Below are 16,442 nucleotides of genomic sequence, written 5' to 3' on the forward strand. Positions count from 1 at the left end.
GCTTACGTGTTAGTGCTGCCTCTGCCTGCTTTTGTGGCCATTGGTCACTTCACTGCAAACTCCTTCTAGTGACACAAACTGACCTGAAGATGCCATCAGCCCTGAGTGAAGACAGAATTATTTCTGTGCTATTGTATGCTAGACCAGATTCAGATCAAGTAGCAATTTATTAAAAAACAAACAACACTTTCCCCCTCACTTCACTTCTATTATTTAGAAGACAGTCTACAGGTATAGGCTAATCTCTACAATCCACTAGAACATACTATAGAGTGGGATTCCAACTTGGCATTCTGGATGACAAGCTAATGAAAAGTACACTGTACAAAAGAAACCACCACAAGTAAGTCAGTGTTTAAGGAATTTTTATTAAACCAAGAATTTTATAATCCAAATTACGTTTCTTTGCTCAGTTATCAATTCTCACTGTCAACTAAAACAGTGGTGATATTCTGAGCTTTTCCACAGTAAAGAATTACAAAATTAAAGAAAGGAATGCTTTAAATTTTTGTACTGTGCTGAAAATTCTTTTCCCCTGGGTTTATAAAACATTAATTTGTATTTTTTATTTTACTATTTTTTTTTAAATTTTAAATCAATAAGTAATCTAGGACTAGCATTTGTTTTGCTAGCCCCGGCGTTGCTCTGTACGTAAGCTTCAAAGTTTCCTTTCCTTTTTTTATTTATTTTATATTTTGCAATGTTTTTCTCAATATTTAATAGTTTTTCCATGTTTAGATTTTTTTTCTTCGGTGAAGCGAAGTTCTAGATTGTAGTCCCCGATAGTTCTGCAAAGAAAAACAATGCTGTAATGTTTTAAAATGAAAACAGCACCTTACACATTTTCTGATTTGCTTTCTGCTGCTGTATGCCACACAGCACTCTTGGCTTTCACTCTATCAATGATACCAAAGTTCTTTAGAAGCAGAGTATCAGAAGTCCCCCGGCGCTTTTTAGGGACACAAAAGTATTCAAAAGTATGAGATCCCTGGCAAGACAAAATTGACTCTAAAACATCAAGGAGCAGACGGACTAATGGTTTCAAAGTCTGGGCATCTTAGCTTAGGAGAGAAAACCTGTTCAGAACTTAACTCCATTGTGAAAGTGTCACTAGCAAAAAAAATAAAAGGAAAAAAATGTGTAAAAAACATTACTCAAATTCTGCCTCCAAAAGGAAAATTGCAGAAGTTAAAATATCAAGAAAAAAAGAAAATTCTACATGATCAAATGTTAAAGCAGGCATCCTCAAATGATAGCTACAACTGTGGAAAGCGAGTTCATAGGCAAAACCTAACTAGACTGAAGAGATAATAAATTCGTTTTTATCCTCAACTTCATGCTTCTCCCCTGTCAAAATTGTAAAGGTACCACCATTTGACTCTGTCATGCACAATTAAAATACCAACCCCACAGAAGAAAATGATAATGAAGAAAAATCACTATTTTAATTGATATTAAATTCACCCAAATGTGAAGTCAAGACAACATATTGTTTAGCTTTCATTTACTGTATAGTTTTAGAATTTGGCAAGTATATACAAATTACTATGTAAATAAGCTCCTTAATTTCTAAGGATAAACAGGGTTGGAGTACCATTTTAAGCTTATTTCAATTCCACAAGTTGCTCTCAAACAACAGTATGAACAGTAGCATTTGACAGAACTGCCCATTTTTCCACATGTGCCTAGAACTAATTCCAGCTAAATGTGCTGTTAAAAACAATGACATGTCAGGTGCTTTTGCTAACTAAGTGAGCACAGAGGTTTGTTTACCACAGCTGCTACTTCCTGTGAATGCAAATGACATAGAGCCTGGACACATGCTGCTTACAGGGCCACAGACCAAAGACTTGCCAAAGTCAATCTACGGAACCTACAGTGGTCAGAAAACTTACTTACTAAACACTTGGAACCCCAGTGGGATTATTAACTGCCTTTTGAGCAGCCTCTTTAGCTTGGTGGGCTTGTAGTACGGCAACAGCTTCATCAACCTGTTAAGTAAAAAAAGAAAAATTAATGAAGGGAAGCTTAGAAATGTCAAATATATTTAAGTTAATAATACAGTGTAAATTAAACATATAAACAATGCACGAATTGTTAAAAAGAAGAAGAACATTACAATTCCAGTTCATGCAATGTAAGTCACTGTCACCCTTTGAAAGAGGATATGCTTGCCCTAAGCCACTGCTGCATTGCTGTTACTCCACTGTGCCAGCAGGAACACCTGTCAGATCACTGTAGACTTAACCACCAAAGCAGTGGAAGGCGAAAGACCACCTACCTTCGAACGAAGAGACTCAGGAGACTCGAGCATGTGGAGGAGTTCAGAGTTGTCAATCTCCAACAACATACCAGTGATCTTACCCGCCAGAGTAGGGTGCATGCTTTGAATAAGAGGGAATAGACGTTCACCTAGACAGAAAAAAGTTAATCAGGGACAAATCCAGCCTAAAGTTAAGAAATAAGGGAAACATACACCTTGTTCTACTGCTAAAACCATTTACTCCACATTTTAAGACTGATGAAAGTGTACTTTGACTCTCCTTCTGCAACAATGCATACAAAAAGGTATCATGTACATACCTAACATCTGCTTTTGTTCTTGTGGAGGGGCAGAAGCCAACATGGAAGCAGTCAAGGGTTCCTGACCTTGCACGTGGACAGCAGGCTGCAAATTAATTTAACACCATTTGAAAATTAAATTCTGGTTCATAACTAGGTGCAGCTTCAAATAGCCAGTATTTCACAACTCAGCATAAACAACACCTAGTGTCAGAAATGTCAAAGAAATTACAGCTGTATCTATTTAATCAAATGCTACTAGTTAGAGCTGATTGATGATGCTGGAAATTACCAAGAAGTCCCCCACTGAGGAGCAAACACAATAATTTAGGCTAAGGTACGAGAGAACTGAAAAGTAGGAAGCAACACAGGATCACATCCTGCCCCAGGTGAACTTGAAACATACTTAACTCCCTCATGCTTTTACTGCATTGCCATGATGCAGAGCCTGAATTCTGGAATGACAACTCTTGAGTGCCCTCCCATCACCCTCACCACCTTCCTCTGAAAAGACATCAGTAAAAGCACAGAGCAGTTCCCAAGATCCCATACCTGCTGCATAGCAACCTGGGGCTGCGTGTTGAGATGCTGCTGAGGATTGCGAACGCCTGCAGCGTATTTGTATTGTGGCACTGTGCGCACGGCAGGAGTAGCTGCAGTAGCTGCTGCTGCAGGACGTGGACCCATTGTTTGTGTTGATGTATTAGCTGGAAAAACAGTAACAATTCCAGATGTGAATAATAATTATAATTATTTTTTGTCCAACAAACCAACTTGAACCAAATATTTAATTTAGGTATTGTATTTTTAAATTTATCTTGGTAGTATTGTCAACTGTCACATCACTGGTCACATCTTAAGGTTCAAACCTTGAAATTTACTGGATGCTACTTTCAAGTCACTTCACTTGAAATTCATGAACTTCATGAATTGCTTTTTTTACACGGTATTGAACAAAAATCTGTAAGAAAAAATCCACTCTGAGTTTTAATTTAATTCCATTATAAGCTAAAGGACATTTGATTTCCTGAGCACATTACCTCAGTCATTCTAAAAAAGATACTTTTAAAAAGTAGATGGCTGTCTAATACTATCTGGGAGAATTATGCCTCCAGAGAGGTTGTGGACTTCCCATCCCTGGAGATGTTCAAGACTCGGCTGGATGGGGCTCTGAGTACCTTGGTATAGTGGAGGGCTCCCTGCCTCTGGCAGGGAGGGTTGAACTACGTGACCTTTAAGGTTCCTTCCAACCCAACCCAATTTTGTGGTTACACTCAACTCTAGTTCAATCAGAGAATGTGCGTATTTCACATTCATATTGTCCCACAATAATAAAATATACATTTTATATATATATATATGAAATATTAAAAAAAAAGAACTAAAATTGTATCATCTCAGTATTTCTACATGCAACCTATTATTACAGTTGCTGCAACGATGTTTAGAAATGACAGAAACTATCACACAGTATAAATGAAGCACACACAAGAAGGGCTTCATCCTAAAGAGATGGGATCACGACTGGAGTCCTAGCTGGCACAGTATTTAAAGCAGTTACTAGAAGGTGGATACTAGCTTATTCATTAGAAGAGCCAGAAAAGGAGGACATGTTACCACCTGCGATATCTAACTTACAAATGCTTTTGCAACATCATTCTGAACCAGCAAAATTGGAACACAAGTCTAATACTTGAAGTTTGCATAAATCAAACTCACCAACACGCTGCGTTGACATGACTCGTGGAACTTGTGAAGAAGCTGGTCTCATGGTACTGAACGGTGGTCTGGGTGCTGCTGGGCGGATAGCACCAGGCATGTTTTGGAATGCTATGGTTTAGAAAAAATATACTGTTACATGCTGAAACACTGAGTGGTGACAACACAACAAACAGAAGACTTATACTGCAATGCCATGAAAATGTATTTGGAAGTGCAAAGGTAAATGCTATGGAGTTTAGAGCAATCACTGGAAAGATGCAAAGAAGTGACTTACGATGAGGTCTGGCACCCTGAGCAGTCCAGCGAGGACTAGGTCTAGCAAGTTGAGCGAGCTGATTAGTAGGATAGTACGCAGCACGGTTCTGAGTCTGCCAAACACAACAATATCACTTAACTTTTTTGTCTGCCATGGGCACGCTGAACAGCCCATTGCCCTCCTACTATAAAACTAAAATGCTGAAATCATGGACACATGCTAACAGTTACGTTTACTGTTAAATCTAAGCAGATTTTACACGTAGTACAAATTATTAAGTTACTCATCTCTACACATACCTGAGGAATAGCTGCCATGAAGTATCCTGAAGGAGGTGCTGGCTGGTAGGGGTTGATTACAGGATTAGGTACTGCTCTCACACTTGCCATCCTCTGCATGTACTGGTTGGTGAGATGAGCTTGGCGCTCCTCTTTACGCTGGGCTAGAGCTACATATAATGGTTTAGTAGCCACAATTCTACCATTCATTTCTGTGACTGCTTTGGTGGCTTCTTCTGGTGACGAAAAGCATACAAATCCAAATCCTTTACTGCGGCCACCTTCCATCATCACCTGTCAATACAAAATTTAGTTTTAAAGCTGCAAGTCCTGCGTCATACCTACTCAACTTCCACGAGTTTCTTGTTTCAGCTTACTCGAAGTGAGACCACAGGTTTGTTCTACTGAATTTTTTTATAAAAATGAGTATTATTGTGTAATTAATAGCTCACTGTTATCTAAATACAGATGAAAATTTCATTGAAATAATAATGATCACATTATTGCACTGGAAAGACGTAATTTTTCTCACCCCAGTTTCACTACTTAGTCTATTTCAAGAAAGGATGATCATATGGTGTTTAACCTGATGTGTACAATAATCAAAAAAGCTGATGATCGCATTTATAGTGGGTCACATCTGTTATTGAATGAAATAAATCCCTTTTCTTTGGTGACAGATCACTACACATTTTCAGAGAGAGGATGAGCACAATCTATGAACTTTACCTTTGCACTAGTGATTGTACCAAATGGGGAGAACTCTTTTCGGAGACGCTCATCATCAATCCCATCATCAAGATTTTTCACATAAAGGTTTACACCCTAAGAAAACAGGCAAGTTATTTTTAAAAGCAAGTGTTCTGTAAAAATCTCAAAATACCATATAATAGGTAGTCCTTTTGATTTAAAACTGCACCTGGTATCTGGTGATCCTGTCTTGCTTCATTTGTTCAAACTTGCGCTTCAGCTCCGTCTGTCTTTCCACCTTTTTCTGAGCTCGGCCAACATAGATTTGTTTTCCATTGAGCTCTTTCCCATTCATCTCATCTACAGCCTTCATTAATAAACAACAAGTTAGCAATGCTTTGCACTCCAGCATTTTTCCAAAAAGTGCAATTCAAATATAAAAAGCTACATTCGGATTGTAGAAAAACAGCTAATCCATCTTAAAATACCACTTATTGAAACAAAATACCACAAGACTTCCCCACTGATGGTAACATGAAAATTGCTTTCCAAGTATGCTTCCCTCTTGTTGAAGACAAGTCACAAGGGATGCAAAACACTTTTTTATATAAAGCTGGAGGAAGACACCTGAGTTGCAAGAATTATTTCTCCAGTCTTGTCTTGCTAATGGCAGAGCAAAGTAAGCAAATAAAGTTGAAACGCTTTAATTCACCTAGTTCTGTCTTTAAAACTAACCTCTGAAACTGTAGTATCTATTAGACCTTCCTATACTGTACATTAAGCTACAGATGGCATATATAGCGTTTTTCAAATTTTAATTTTTAATCTCTCATTAAGGAAATACTTAGAAATATGAAAATACTAACTTTTTCCCTTCATACAGTTTTGAGTTACAATTGTTAAGATGTGAAAACTCTAGCATATATTTACTCAACTCATTTTAAACCAGAAGTCACCAATTTATTGTGTATGTTTATGATCGAAGCCATTAGACATATTTGCAGATACTGGAATTTTATGTTATTTAAAACACGCAACATGTGATGCTGACTACAGCACAGCAAGAGAAACTATTCATCAATTAATGTAGGCAAGGCTGAAAAATGTAGATGTTAAGACAAGAAGGATTTGTTCTAATCTGTCGCTTGTACACTTGCAGTACTGACAAGTCACCAAAATGCCTTTTGAAAAGCTAACTTTGTTGCCTTTATTTGTTCTGTATGTGTTTTTTTTCCCTGATGCTATGTCCCTACTGTCACAGTCAACTGACATATCAAAGCAACCAGCTGACAAAGAATTAAGTTATACAGCATACTGGCATGTTATAGACATATACATGAATAAAAAGGACCCTTCTTCTAAAGTTACCCCTCGGAGTAAAAGCAATATCACAGGGCTCTATGACTATTTTCTTACAGCTGCGCCAAACATGTCTTATAAAACCAATAGCTTTCCTGCTGACTTTGCAGAGCTGCAGTTTGAAAACACAATTCTTTCTGCCTTGCACAAACATTTTGTGCAACCAGACTGGATCCAGTGATTCAGAGAGGTAGTAATTTACTATGCTGTACATTGCTCAGCATGAGGGAGTCCAAATATCATTGAGACCTTTATGCCCCAACTACAACAGGTTTTTAAATTATTCAAGATTCCCCATTTCTACACTAGTTCCAGCTGTCTAGAGTACTCCTGACTTAACAGGGTCCTCAGATCAACTGACATTTGCCCATAGGAAAGCATTCTAAATGACAGAAACTGTGCTAAGTAATTTAGGGAGTGAACATCTGTTTTTGCAGTGTCCTTTACCAATTAAAAAAATTTAATCACCCAACAAAACTTGTTATTTGGGTCTCAGTCACAGAATTCCTAAAATTAAGTCCAAAAACTTACTTTTTGGGCATCTTCGTGTCTTTCAAAACTAACGAAGCCGAAGCCTTTGGATTTTCCACTCTCATCAGTCATAACTTTCACACTTAGAGCAGGACCTAAAAAGAGAATGAAATACTTACGCTTCATACACAGTGTATTCTTCTCACCTTTTGAAAATCCTCTTTAGAACATAAAATTTAGTTTATTTCACTTGTATTACAAAGGAGTCCTGCACCAATAGTAGCATCAAGTAAATGTCACCCATTAATATGAAATTACTAATTTGCCACGATGAACTTCAGCCATTATGGCTGAAGTCTGCCATGCTGAATTTCTTTCCTGCTGTATTTTCAATCAAAATTTCACTTCAAAGTGAATGAAATTTGTTTTATCATTAAAAATTATGAGTTTTAAAAAGTATTAGTGCTTCCATCCTTTGAAACAAGTACTGAAAAAGCCAGAGGGCAGCCTTGCAACTGGGGATACTTTTCACTATGTGTACTGGTAAAAGGCCATTCTAGGTCAGCAATTCCAAACCTCTGAAAAACTGCAGTTCGCAGACTCAATTGGAAGTAGCTAATTCAGCTGTAGCAGCTAAATTCACTACTGTTTCAACTACAGATACTTTAAGAGCAGAAAGGAAATTCCTGTACATGATGCTTAAGGCTGCTACAGGGTATCTCTTGTACAAGGCCTTCCCTTGCTTTACATAATATCCACTGGAGAATAGCAAAAGCATACAGGAAAGAAATTGGAAGAAAAAAAAAAAAAAAAAAAAGAGGTTGAAAATAAAATGTGAAGACCCTGCAACTGCATTAAGCGTTTTGCCATTTCCTATTTTGATGGTGACACATCATATATGTTACTAGATCATGGTCATATGTCTGCCATAATTTTGTACTGTGCATAATCAAGGAGCAGGGCAGAATCATATAGCTTGGCACTGGAATAGTTCCTTATAATTTTGTATTAGGTCAACCACCACAATGCAACTGAGTAACAGAGGTAGTCTGCAGGTCAATGCAACAGCAAACTCATTTGTCACACATCCTGCAGGTGCAGTCATAACATCAATCTGTACTGAATCAAGGAACACTTCTATTCGCAACTTTCAAAAAAAATTGCAGAATCCATAGACACACTATTTTCAGATTACTGAAAACAGTTCTGATGGCAGGATCATATATGCTATTCTGCTTATTTAAAATTCAGATATTACTGCACTTTTGAATCTGAAACTGGAAGTACCAAGTTTTCAGTAACCTTTATTATGTTTTTAAATCAACAGGCAATCAGTTGATCCCTTGTATTTCAAGGCACTGTATAAATAAGATACAAGTAGCAAGCTAAAGTTCACTTGTGTTTATATAAACTTTAAGACATTACCAAACTTGCCAAAGAGTTCCTTAAGTCTCTCATCATCCATGTCTTCTCCAAAATTTTTGATGTAAACATTGGTGAATTCTTTTGCTCTGGCTCCAAGCTCTGCCTCACGTTCCTTGCGGGATTTAAACCTTCCAACAAATCTAGTTGCAGGAAGACAGAGTAATACAGATTAAAGCAAATCTTTAAACATTTAAAAATTTACTTTAATCCCCTGGCATCATATCTTATTCTTAATCAGTCTCGTTCACTATAGGTATGAAATTCTTTAGATAAAATATTTATGATAATACTTCATCAGAAAAACAATTCCACTATCCTGTGCTGTATCAGCATGTTTATCACAGTTATGAGGCACAAAAATGCTGTCAAGCCATTGGTGAGATTGTTCACTCTTACAAAACAGCCTTTGACAACAGGATCTGGACAATGGAACGACTACTAAAATAAAGAGGCTAAACAGAAATTCTAGTTAACAGCATAATCCCTCTGCCATACTAAAAACTTGGCAGCCTTAAAGCAGTTACTACTCTCTAATCCAGTTTTTAGCAAGATATATTTAACTAACTGCCCCCACTACCTTACACACCTTTCCAGCCTATAAGAAAGACTGGGTTTTTTTAGGCATAGTAAAATAAATAGTTCAACTTGCTCTTGAGTCAAATACCATTGCAAATTGGCTGGGAACACCAATGGTTAGTTCATACTGCCAGAAAAAGAACAGAACCTGAACATAACATTCTGCAGCCCAAGGACCTGCCCTAGCACAAACTGTACATGGCTGATACTGATTTCTGACTGTTGCAGACTCCTACCTTCAAATTTTATTGTACTAACTTTACAGTTCCAAATTTGGCAAATGTAATACAGCAGCATACATTAACTAAATTTCTAAACTTTGACAATTTCACCCAATTTATAACAAGTATAGGAAGAATGGAAGTGTAATGTGTTCAGCAGATTTTGAGAGTGAGTTAAGTGTTATAATTGACTTCTAAAAGACTAGCCTGAACAGAGATTCAAAGCAAAATCAACTCTCATGATGTATCTTACCCATGTGCTTTAATGACTTCATACGGACCATTTTTACTAATGTAAGGTTGTATAAAGATGGACACTGAGTAAAAACATCCACTGTATGTCAGTCAAGAACAGAGCAGACAGGAAAACTAAAGGTTCGAAATATATGCTCTCCCTCTATGTGGCTTGATCTATCCACCTCTACATATAAAAATAATCCACGATGGTAACCTGGTGCTGATTTCTGTTATCTTTTTTTCCAAACCCTCTGAAAGATTTAGAGAGACATTCTTTTGCAATTATACCAAATACCATGTTCCCTTAGGCACTCACTCCCCCAGCCTAAATATTATTGAACAAGTTGCCAAGTAAGTTTTCCCTACAATGTAGGACAGTGAAAATGTTTAAAACATTATGCTTCTCTAAGTTTTATTTTCTACTCCCTAGATATGCCTATTAACAGACATTCATATAAAAATACTAGTCTAATCTGATCACTCTTTAGTGCCAAGTAACTGTAACTCTTAAGTATCAGCTGACTCCAAAATATGGATAACACAACTATCTCGCAACTCTTATAAATAAAGTATTATTCAGAATACTCAGTGGATTGTATTTTATCTCAGACCAAGAAGATCAGAAAACCAGGGAAGATCCCAAACCTTTATTACAGTATTGGCTTGTAAGACAATTAATACAATAATTTTTACTCCTCTGGCATCCATTATTTGCATTTAGAATAGGCAGGAGATTCAATTCTTAAAACCCCTAGAACTAAAATTCTACATTATCTTCTTAAAATTAGAAATTTTTAGAAAAACCTTGCTTTCCTAGGTAAGCTTTTAAATCTTTGTCTGCTGTAAAATGAATTCCAGCTTACTGAGCCCCAAATATGTATTTATGTACTTACACTTTGCGGTCATTAAGCAGCATACCATTCATTTTTTCAATAGCTCTTTCTGCAGCTTCTTGTGTCTCAAAGTGTACAAATCCATAACCCTTGGATCCATTTTCATCACACACCACCTGTTAATGAAAAACCTCGTTGTAATACACACAGAGTGTTTTCAGCATAAATTGAGGAGTTTGTGTATCAATTTAATTTATTTTCCACTAACCTTACAAGACAGGATGTTCCCAAAAGCAGAAAATGTATCATACAAGGCTTTGTTATCAATTGATTTGTCCAAGTTTTTGATGAAAATGTTTCCTACACCACTTTTGCGTAGAGATGGATCGCGCTGAGACCACATGATGCGCACTGGTTTGCCTTTAATGACATCAAAGTTCATGGTGTCCAAAGCTCGTTCAGCTGAAAAAACATTATAGAATTAGTAGAAAATGCTAGTTATCTCAATAAGCACACAAGTATGAACTCAAGTACAGTTCTTACTAATATTTTTACTATTTCAAGTCCAGCACCAACACCAAGATGGAAACCCAAACCTCCAAGGTCCTCTGTTGTATGCAAGGAAGAACTGGAAAAACTCATCAGCAAAAGCTGCACTTAGGAAGGAGCACAAGTCAGCTGAGCAAGCTGTAGAAATCCCATTAGCCCATAGGACTGGATCCCACTATGAAAAGATGGTATGGTGACAGGAGAGAATGCAGAAAGTGGTGGCCATTACAAAGCTTTAACATTTGTGAAAATCAGCTGGCTTCTCTCATGTCACATAGATTTATATTGTGTCAATAAAAATGCATTTAGGGGTACTGCTTGTGCCTATACAAGGCCTTTAGCAAACAATGTAAGAACACCTACAATACCAACACTCCTAAACTGACAAAATTAATTTGCTAGGTGGATATTCAAACCTGGATCAGTTCTGTTAAAGTTGTGTTCCACACAACCTACTCAGTGACCAAAAAGATCTGTGATGAAACTCCAGGTAAGAGACAGTTCAAAGAGATTCAAAACTAGCACTTACTTAGTTTTGAGGATCTGAAATTATATATATGTATTTTAAAAGTTCACAACGAAATACATACGAGCTCAATGAAAGAGCAAGCATTAAAACAGCAAACCAGGGTAATGTAAACCAGGTTTTGTTACTCCAATGGAGTAGTTTTTCCAGTAGAACTCCGTAACTAACTTTTCGAATCCTGCATGTAAAATCTTTGTATTCAGATGGGGAAATATCAAGACTTGTTCAGTTTTCACACATCCCTGCAAAGCCACAAGACATGCCTTCCATGTTTAAAGTCAACAATGTATTTAAGTACGAAAGAGCAACAGTTCTCAAGTACAGCAGTTCCTTTCCATCCTTGCTCCTGTAAGTCCGGAAGACCACTGAAAAAAGTCCCAATAAATATCTGAAGTCACACTATTGGTACTAACTCACTTCACTGTCATTTGCAAATATCAGAACAATATGATGTTAACAAGACTGAAATCAGCTTAGTGTTAGTTTAAAAACATGAACCATGTCAGTCAATATTTTTTTTGGGAGAACCAAGGGCCAATCACATTGTGAAAACCCTTATTTAATGTTTTTGTTAAGTGCTGCTTTTATCCTGAGCTATGTTGCTCCATGTCATGGCCAAAGACAATTTGCAATGAGCGTGGGGTTCAGCTGATACACCATGTTTTATATCCCTTCTTCTGACATTTTCAGATTAGAAATAAATTTGAAGATTATGTTCTCTGAAAAACACCCATAGGCATTAAGGAGATGGACATCCAACGTTTTCATGGGGAAAAAGGTTATTGATACTATTACCATATTCACATGACAGTAGCAACTCAGCAACTGATTTAAACTGAAGCCACAAAAATTACAAGCATTGCCAGTCTTCTAAGTAAGTTAATAAAGCTTTCAAAAACTTTAGTGAGAAATAAAAATCATTGGAAGACTTTATATTACAAGAAGTAGGGGTGTGGGGAGATGGGAAAAAAAAAAAGAAAAGCCCTGTGAATATCAGACTGGCCTCAGTAGAAACTTGTAAGACTTCACTACTGCCCTCGAAGTCATTAGAATTATTACTGCCAGCACCAATAGACATGCCAGCAACAAACAGTTCATTATTTCCAGAAGTAGTAACAGGGCTTCCTTTACTAGAAAAGAGGCTTTTCTGATTCATGGTAATTGCTTCTAGAATAATCCTGACACTCCTAAAAAATGTGTGTTCCTAGACACATTTCCCAAGCATCTGACTCAAAGTGGGTCCATGGGTCTTTTGCAAACATTACCACTCTTAAACAGTGAGCCTGTGTCTTAAACAAGTGCAATTTCTCCACAACGACAGCGGCTCTCCTCATGTCTCCTATGGTGCAGAAGTAAAAGAAATTTAAGTATTTCTGCTTAATCAACACCGTATTGTCATTCCACGGTAGATTTTTTACAAACATTACTAGATTCCATCTACAACTGGGTACAAGCTACTCTCATTACAATTCCCAACGAGTGAAACTGGCTCACTTTCATTACATTTCAGTCATAAAAGGCTGTGCCGGTTGCAGGAGGCAGCTCCATTCAGCAGCGAACTTGTTACCAATGGACACACCTACCCGGGCTGTACTTCTGCTGATTCTGCTGGAGCTCTCATTGAATGACTCACCAGCTCCCATTTTAGTCGTGAGCAACTGGACAGTCCACTTTAACAATTTCAAAATCACACAGAATATACACTGAACGCTAACCTGTGCTAAAGGTAAATAGCAATAGCTATGAAATAAAAAATCTCTGGAAATGTAACCATTCTAAAATCCAAAGGATTCTGATGCAGTTTCAGATTACTCAATAATATTTCTAGTTTAGTGATTAAACAAGATTGCCTGAGTTTTACTCCAGACTATGACTCAAATTCAGAAAAGTCACAACTCTGAAATGTGTGCATACCTCACAAATGTGTCATCAGGCCTAATTGGTTTTTGGAAGAGCTTTGAGATCCCTTGTTTACAGACAGCTGGTAATGTCAAATATACCTTCAAAGATGTTTTTCAAAACCCAAGCTAGTTGTTACTAGCTGTTTAGTAGGCTAGAGATGTACCTAAAAATTTGGCTAAACCAATGAAAGGGATCTAGTTTGGAGTCAAAATAGAACCAGTATTATTGTAAGAATAACCATTTATGCTCAAAACTCCCATTTCAAGGTTTCAGTAAATAGAGATAATGATATGTAAAAAAAAACCCAGCAAATGCTTTTCAGGTATTTGCCAAGAACATAAAATTCTGAAAATCCTGAAATAGGTATAATCACACAATACCATTGAAGTGTATTTTAAACAACTGCTTCCAGATATGTGCCAGATGCAGGTTTTTACAGATGAGAAATACTTTTAGCTGAACTGGACTAGTTATAGACTTAAAGTATGTGTGTTTCCCAAAGTCCGAGAAATACTTACATTTGGATTAACAGCACCTTTCTAAGAGACATATTCAAAAACTCTGAATAAGCACTGCTCAGGTGAAAAAGTTGTATTTGTTCCCACATTTGACAAATTACAAACGAAGTCACAAAATGTACTGGTTGCTCAACTAATGACAATGACAAAGTCAGCCCTCTGTCAATACCAAGGAGAAGAAGCATTTGAATCACCTTCAGCTTATGCCCTGACACTATCATATCACAATACTGACCTGTGCTCTGTATTTTTCTTTTTGAGAAACTGTACCACACAACTCTATTGAATGAAAGCAAAGTATGTCAAAACAAGCACTCAAATTGTCTCATCTTAAAGAATGACTGAATAAATCAAAAGTTCTCTGAACTGAGAGAGCTGATAACAGGTGGAATATCTGCCTATTAAGCAGATGAGGTAGTAACTTTTACGACGCATATACAGATACCATCGGTACACCAAAGTCTGATCTGATAATGGCTGTACGCTAAAGCTGATTTTGAAAGCCAGTTAAATCTAATTGCTTGAAAAGTTTGTAATTTAAGTATCTCACTTTCACAGGCTTGAAAATAAGACCATTATAATAGAAAGCTGTTTACTTAACTGTACTTGAAATCATGTATCTTCTAGTTGGCCAATTACTATTTTTATTTTAATAGGACTCCACAAAACTTAGAACCAGTCACATTCGGTTCTTTTAGCGAAACACCCTCCCAATGGATCACACTGCAGTCCCAACATGACTAGAATCACACAAAATATTTCTTTACCTATATAACTTTATAAAAGCAGCGATACTTCGTGAAAAAACAAGGTTCATAAAAACACGACTTGGGAAACAATTTCAGGGAGTTTAGTACGAAGAGACACAGATGAGAGCACAGCTCGGGCTCCATCTACGTGAGAAAGAAGCACAAGGTGGCCCGAGTAGTTCCGTGCCCTCCCTGCACGTGACAGCCCAGCCATGGTGTTTTAACAAACGCTTCGGCCTGGACGCCTGTGAAACTACCCAGCCACGCCGGTGCGCCCTACTTCCTTCTCCCGGCCTCTTAACCACGCACTCACACACACCCAGCTCCTGCGCGGTTATTAAAAGGTACTAATGACTGCGATGTCTTCCTCAAGCTACCCTTCATTTCGGACAGCCGCGAAGAGCCGCCCGGACGCTCATCCACCACCCCCTCCCGGGGACCGGGGCCAGCCCCGCCGAGCCCCGGGGGCTCCCCGGGCGCTTCCCCGCCCATCGCCGGGGCCCCGCGGCCGCTCTCGATCCGCGGAAGCGCCTCCCCCCGCTTCTCCGGCCGCCACGAGGCGCGGGCGGCCCGGGCCGCGTGTGAGCGGCGGCCCCGCCACCAACTTCCCCCCGCGCCCCGCCGGGTCCGCCCCGTCCCGGGCGGCAAAATGGATGCGGGGCGGCGGCCGGGGCGGGGGGCAGGGGACAAACATGGCTCCGCCACCGCCCGCGGCCCGGCACTCACCGTCGGCGGGCTGCTGGAAGTTGACATAGGCGTATCCGAGCGAGCGGCGGGTGATCATGTCCCTGCAGACGCGGATGGAGAGGATGGGCCCGGCGGGGCTGAACTTCTCGTAGAGCATGGCCTCGGTCACGTCGGGGTGCAGGTCCCCCACGTAGAGCGAGGCCATGGGGTAGCTGGGGGCGCTGGGGTTCATCCTGCCGCCGTCTCCCGGCGCGGGGGGGGCGCTGACGAGGCGGAGGCCGCGGCGGTCGGTGCGAACGGGGCCGGCGGAGGCGGCGCGGGGCCGATCGGACTCAACGGCTGCGGCGGGTGCAGCGGATGGGCGGGCGGGGATCGGGTCGCTCCGTGCGGGCCGGGCGGAGCTGGCGGCGGCGGGTGCTGCGCTCGGCGGGGTCGGGCTCGCTGTGTGTCTCCTCTCGGCTGCGCCGGGTCCGAGGACTTCGCTTCACCGGGTTATTTTATATCAAACCGGCCGTTTGCAGAAAGGTTGTCGGGAAGGTTGGATGAGGAAAGAGGATTATTTTTTTAAAAGGTTTTTTTAAGATTTTAGGATTTTTTTTGGCTTTTTTAAATATTTTTTTAGTAATAAATGGTGCTGCGGGGCCGGGCCGGCGTGTCCGGATGGTCCGGAGCACACGCACTGCGCACACAGCTCCGACGGCGGCCGGGGGACAAGGGGGCGGCCGCCGCCCCGGCCGCGCTCTATATATACCCGCCCCGCCCCCCCGCCCCCGCCGCGCCGCGCGCCACGCACCGCGCCGCGCGCACCGCGCACGCGCACCTGCGGGCGGGGGTGGAGACACGAGCGGCAGCCGGCGCGGAGCGACGGTTCCGGCGCATGC

General features: G+C 39.8%; 1 protein-coding gene across 2 annotated transcripts; it reads right to left on the reverse strand.

Annotated features, from left to right (window-relative positions):
• Nucleotides 1-348: 348 nt before the first annotated feature.
• On the reverse strand, nucleotides 349-16,290 carry PABPC1 (poly(A) binding protein cytoplasmic 1). 2 transcript variants are annotated; one of them, XM_085053325.1, is made up of 15 exons: nucleotides 15,601-16,290; nucleotides 10,899-11,092; nucleotides 10,691-10,806; nucleotides 8,764-8,903; nucleotides 7,399-7,493; nucleotides 5,738-5,875; nucleotides 5,548-5,643; nucleotides 4,840-5,112; nucleotides 4,559-4,652; nucleotides 4,282-4,392; nucleotides 3,115-3,269; nucleotides 2,584-2,668; nucleotides 2,282-2,412; nucleotides 1,900-1,991; nucleotides 349-788 (listed from the first exon to the last, which is right to left on the reverse strand). In XM_085053325.1, coding segments are annotated over exons 1-15 (1,914 nt in total). In that variant the 5' UTR covers nucleotides 15,794-16,290; the 3' UTR covers nucleotides 349-787. The 2 variants fall into 2 exon arrangements, with proteins under 2 accessions (XP_084909451.1, XP_084909452.1); XM_085053326.1 differs by having other exon boundaries at nucleotides 1,896-1,991.
• Nucleotides 16,291-16,442: the final 152 nt, after the last annotated feature.

Source organism: Lichenostomus cassidix, chromosome 2, assembly GCF_008360975.1.
Source record: "Lichenostomus cassidix isolate B80296 chromosome 2, HeHo_3.0, whole genome shotgun sequence".
NCBI lineage: Eukaryota > Metazoa > Chordata > Aves > Passeriformes > Meliphagidae > Lichenostomus > Lichenostomus cassidix.